This window comes from Phaseolus vulgaris, chromosome 1 (genome assembly GCF_000499845.2).
Source record: "Phaseolus vulgaris cultivar G19833 chromosome 1, P. vulgaris v2.0, whole genome shotgun sequence".
Classification (NCBI taxonomy): Eukaryota; Viridiplantae; Streptophyta; class Magnoliopsida; order Fabales; family Fabaceae; genus Phaseolus; species Phaseolus vulgaris.
This window is the reverse complement of record NC_023759.2, coordinates 25,102,170-25,107,897: the sequence shown is the minus strand read 5'-3', so window position 1 is coordinate 25,107,897 and position 5,728 is coordinate 25,102,170. Positions and strand designations below refer to the sequence as shown.

Here is a 5,728-nt window from a genome sequence, read left to right as displayed (position 1 = left end):
CTCGAGACTACGGACAAGGGACTAGAGAGAGAGAGTTTGTTTGCCAGAGGGAGAAAGATACACAATACACAGTTTCATTAGACCACCTTCAGAGTGCCAGTCACGGTGCTCCGATACGGAGGTGCATTGTTTTGGTGTTTCTTGCTGGCTGACTTGAGCGTCGGAGTGCAAACGGCCGCTAGGGCGCCCTTTTGTCCTTCTTTGCAGGAATCCACAGGTAACCAGTGGGAAGGAGTCCCTAGCTGACGGGTGAGGTCGCGCACAAAGACGTCCCAGGTCAACTGGCCGGAACATTTGGCGCCCACTGTGGGGCCGATATAAAACATCAGTCCCATCACAAGTTTGAGAAAACCTATCAAGTCACAATAACGTTGGAGGAAGTTTGATGAAACAGTGAAGAATGGCTACCACTAGACAAGGTACCGCACGCGCTGCGAGTGGAGAAATATCCATGCAGCAGGTCCTGGAGATAATGCGGGGGCTGCAGGATGATATGGCGGAGTCGAAGATAGAACAAGAACGCATGCAAGCGGATCTCGAAGCCTCGCATGTGAGGAACGAAGAGCTCCATCGTATAAATGAGGAGTTGCGCCGGGGTTTGAGGAACAATCAGGGGCAACGCGAACATGATGAGATGGAGCATCTCACCCCGCCAAGGGAGTTTTCCACTCCCTTCTCGCAGCAGATTCTGGATGCGGCGATCCCCAACACGTTCTCGGGGCCAAAAGCGATTTTTACAGGGATGGAGGATCCCGAGGCGCATCTCACTGCGTTCCACACGCAGATGGTGTTAGTAGGCGGCTCTGATGCCGCGAGGTGCAAGATCTTTATGAGCATGTTGACAGGGATGGCAATGGACTGGTTCATCAGCCTTCCAAATGGCCATATCACCTCCTTTCGGCAGTTGTCGCAGCTGTTTAGGGAGCAATACTTGGCGAAGAAAGCCCCGCCGCCGGTTTCCTACGATCTGTTTGATGTGAAACAGTATCAAGGGGAGACCCTAAAGGAATACATCAACCGCTTCGGTGCCCAGGTGGTGAAAGTTGGAACGTCGGAGGAGCCTATGATTGTGTATGCCTTCAGGAAAGGCGTGTGTCCCGGCCCCTTTTGCGAATCTATTATTCGCAATCGCCCAAGGACTTTTGCTGAGATACGGCGCCGGGCAGTGGAGCATATCGCCTCCGAAGGGGAGGTGTGCGAGAAGCGAACCAGCGTTGTGCCCTCCCGCCCGAGGGCGCAAACACGGATTCAGCCCGTCAGGGTCAACGAGACCACGACGGGGAGGAAGAAGCCGGAGGGGAGACGCCCCTATGAAACCAGAAAACCCCAGCCCCGGGGTCCAGCAGGAGGCGATCGCCCGGCCAGGGAGAGGGCAAGGCCGGCGAGATACAACTTTGTAGTGGAGTTGAAGGACCTGATCGCCGTGCCTAATATAGCCGAGAGGTTGAGGCGACCGACGAAGACTGATAAGGTGTTAGGGCCTCGGAAAGACTCTTGGTGTGAGTTCCACGAGGCTTTTGGTCATCACATCGACAACTGCCTGTCGTTGGGTTACCAGCTAGATGAGCTGGTGAGAAGCGGGTTTCTAAAGGATTATGTTGCAGAACCCGCCACGACCGCCGCCCTGCCAGCGCCAACGGAAGAACAAGCGCACGAGATGCCTGTTCTCGGCGAGGTCCACACCATTGCTGGAGGTTTTTCCGGCGGAGGACCCACCGCCTACAAGCGAAAGAAATACGCGAGGGGGGTCAACTCGATTGAGGAGAGAATCTCAGGCGATCCGTGGGAGTCGGACCTCGTGTTCACGAGGGCGGATCTGCGAGATGTCGTGCCGCACAACAATGATCCCGTGGTCATTTCGGTTGTCACGGCTGGAAGAAAAGTGCACAAGGTTCTAGTTGACCAGGGAAGTTCTGCAGACGTCATATTCTGGTCGACATTCAACAAGTTGCGGTTGTCTCCCGACCTTCTGAGGCCCTTTACAGGGTGCCTATATGGGTTCGCAGACAACCAAGTGGAAGTCCGAGGCTACTTGCAGCTGAGGACAACGTTCACAGGTGGAGAGGCCTCGCGTACCGAAAGCATCCGGTACTTGGTCGTAAACGCCAACTCCGCTTACAACATTTTGTTGGGGAGACCGGTGTTGAATAGGCTGAATGCAGTGGCCTCCACGCGCCATATGAAGATGAAGCTGCCAGATCTCAGCGGCAAGGTGATTGTCATCAAGTCGGATCAGGAGGAGGCGCGAAAATGTTTTGAGAACAGCCTGGAAACGAAGAGAGGCGTGTTCATGGTGTTTGAGCGTCCGCCAAGTGTAGACACGACGATGATTGAGGCGACGCCCTCTGGGTCAACACCTGACGATGCCATACCCGTGAGGGCGACGCCCGAGGCAAATACACTCATGGAGGAAGGCCCCGACGACACGGCGCCCGTGGAAGAGGTGACGCCCGTTGAAGATAATAGCAAGGATCAGTAGGCGGCTAACGTGGTGGAACGAGAGATTGGCGGCAAAACGTTTAAGATAGGGCGTTTGCTGAGCCAAGAGGAGCAGGAGGAGGTGGCAGGGGTGATTTCAGGTCACTTGAATGCTTTCGCATGGTCTGCCTCGGATATGCCCAGCATCGATCCTGATTTCCTATGCCATCACCTCAGCATGGACGCCACGGTCCGCCCCGTGCGCCAAAGAAGGAGAAAGTTTAACGAAGAGAGGCAGCTGGTGGTAAGGGAAGAAACGCAGAAGCTGCTGAGCGCTGGCACATCAGGGAGATTCAATACCCTGAATGGCTGGCCAACGTCGTCCTGGTGAAGAAGGCGAATGAGAAGTTGAGGATGTGCGTGGACTTCACGGACTTAAATAAAGCGTGCCCGAAGGACTCGTACCCACTGCCCAGGATCGACGCGCTGGTGGACAGCGCCTCCGGCTGCAATGTACTTAGCTTCCTGGATGCATTCTCGGGATACAACCAGATCAAGATGCACCTGCGAGATGAGAGTAAAACTGCGTTCATGACGGAGACTAGCAGTTACTGTTACAAGGTGATGCCTTTTGGGCTGAAAAACGCGGGCGCCACCTACCAAAGGCTGATGGACAAGGTCCTAGCGCCCATGTTAGGAAGGAATGTGTACGCCTACGTGGATGATATGGTGGTAGCATCGAAGGATAGGGCACAACACGTGGCGGACCTAGAGGAGTTGTTCGTCACTATATCCAAGTACCGCCTCAAGCTAAACCCTGAGAAGTGTGTCTTCGGGGTAGAGGCCGGTAAGTTTCTAGGTTTCATACTCACAGAGAGGGGAATAGAGGCGAACCCCTACAAATGCGCAGCAATCATCGCCATGCGAAGCCCGACGTCAGTAAAGGAAGTGCAGCAGCTGACGGGGCGGATGGCGGCACTCTCAAGATTTGTTTCTGCTGGAGGAGAGAAGGGGCACCCATATTTCCAGTGCCTCAAGAGGAATAGTCGTTTTGCATGGACTGATGAATGCGAAGCGGCTTTCATCAGGTTGAAAGAATACCAGGCGACGCCACCGGTCCTCTGCAAACCGGTAGCGGGTGTGCCCCTCCGGCTGTACTTCGCGGTGACAGAGCAAGCTATCAGCTCTGTGCTGGTCCAGGAGCAGGACCAGATTCAAAAGCCCATCTATTTTGTGAGCAATTACAAGGCGCGGAGACGAGATACCAGGCGCTGGAGAAGGCAACGTTGGTCGTGGTATTTTCGGCCAGGAGGCTCAGCCATTACTTCCACAGCTTTACAGTGGTGGTGATGACGAACCTCCCTATACAAAAGGTATTGCAAAAACCTGACGTAGCGGGGAGGATGGTGCGCTGGGCGGTGGATTTGTCAGAATTTGACATCCAGTATGAGCCCAGAGGATCCATCAAAGGGCAGGTGTACGCACATTTTGTGGCGGAACTCTCGCCCGGAGGTGAACAAGAGGTGGAGGCGGGCTCACAGTGGTTGCTCTCTGTTGATGGCTCCTCCAACCAACAAGGAAGTGGTGCGGGAATAGTCTTGGAGGGACCCAATGGCAAGCTGATCGAGCAAGCTCTGCGCTTCGCCTTCAAGGCAAGTAATAATCAGGCTGAGTACGAAACTCTGGTTGTAGGGATGCTCCTGGCTAAGGAGATGGGCGCGCAGAACCTTTTGGTGAAAAGCAACTCCCAGCTGATTACGGGACAGGTATCAGGCGAGTTCCAAGCAAAGGACCCCGCAGATGGCGGCATATCTGAAATACGTCCAACTGCTGAAAGGAGCATTTAGCGCTCTTGAGCTAGTACATGTCCAAAGGGAGCAGAATGCCAGAGCTGACCTGCTTGCCAAGCTAGCTAACTCAGGCAAAGGGGGTAGGCAGAGGACAGTAATCCAAGAGACGCTGAAAGCTCCGAGGAAATTCATAGAGTAGAGTAGAGCGACAATATAGCTCTAAAATGAAGCCACGACAGTTTCAGGTTGGCGACCTAGTTTTGAGGATGGCTCACCCATACGAACTGGAGAATAAGTTGTCTTCCAAGTGGACCGGACCATTCAGAGTTACCGAGGCTAAGGGCAATGGTTCGTACAACCTAGAGACCTTGGAGGGGGGTCCCATCCCGCGCAGTTGGAATGCAGCCAACTTGAAGTTTTATTTTAGTTGACTTATGTAAGCAGCCATGTAACAATCTTGTTGAAGGGGACACTCTTTTTCCCTTTCGAGGGTTTTTTAACGAGGTCACCCAAATAAAAGAAAAAAGAAGTTCGAGAAAAACCTTGCCTTGGTCTTTAGTGTTTATCTTTTTCCCGTTCGAAGCGGCGACAGGCGTCGCCAAGAAGAAGGCGCTGCCAAGATAGAAGGCGTCGCCAAGAAGACGGCGTCGCCAAGAAGAAGGTGTCGCCAAGAAAGAAGGCGTCGCCAAGAGAAAGCGTCGCCAAGGTAGAAGGCGTCGCCCAAGCGTAGGCGTCGCCAAGAAACATAACGGAGAAAGAATGCACAGTATATGCAAAAGTAAAGCAGCATTACAAAAACCAAGCATGGTACACTGGAGTCAAATTTACAAGTAGTGTTCGAGATAAATGGGAGTAAGGCGAACGGGGCAAACATTACATGCCCTGTGCTCATACAAAGAATACAAACGAACCATTCTTCAGTGGCCTCCGGAGTCGGGATGGGAGGAAGACGAAGCTCCGCTCTCACCCCGCAGAGCCCGGGTAAGTTGTGACCTCCGCTGCTGCTCTATCTTTGAACCTGCACCAAGGGAAAGGAACATGTTAAAGACATCATGAGGCAAAACGTGCAAAGATTTAGAAAGCATCAAAGGCGGAAGTTTCTAAGACAGTCACTCGTACATATATACTTCTCTAGGGTTCCAACGTTGAACTCCAAACTGATCAAAGTGGCGGAGTCAAAACCCCCCGCCTCAGCTAGGATCCGACACACCACCTGGTCGTTCGGGGTTAGTTTCTTGAAGGGTTTGGACTTGAGGGCTCTCGTCTCCCTCACCCAGTATAGTGGAAAACCATCTAGGGCGGAGGGCATGAGATCAGAGCAACAGATTTTGAAAAACCTACCCTTCCACCCAGTGAAGGAGTTTTGGGAGGGGGTCAGGAGAACCCTGTCGGGAACGTTATTGAGGGTCACCCAGAGGTTGTGCCTTTGCCTCTTCACCTCAAAGAAGTGAAGAAAGATATCAACCGAGGGTGCACACCCCAGAAAACCAAAAAGTATGTCAAAGGCCTTGACGAAAGCC

The 5,728-nt window shown here is 53.2% G+C and overlaps 1 protein-coding gene across 1 annotated transcript; it reads left to right on the top strand.

The window, feature by feature from the left end:
* Nucleotides 1–523: 523 nt before the first annotated feature.
* On the top strand, nt 524–2,479 carry LOC137815748 (uncharacterized). Its single transcript, XM_068618861.1, has 2 exons — nt 524–1,192; nt 1,559–2,479. Exons 1-2 carry the CDS (start codon nt 524–526, stop codon nt 2,477–2,479), a joined length of 1,590 nt encoding a protein of 529 aa, XP_068474962.1.
* Nucleotides 2,480–5,728: the final 3,249 nt, after the last annotated feature.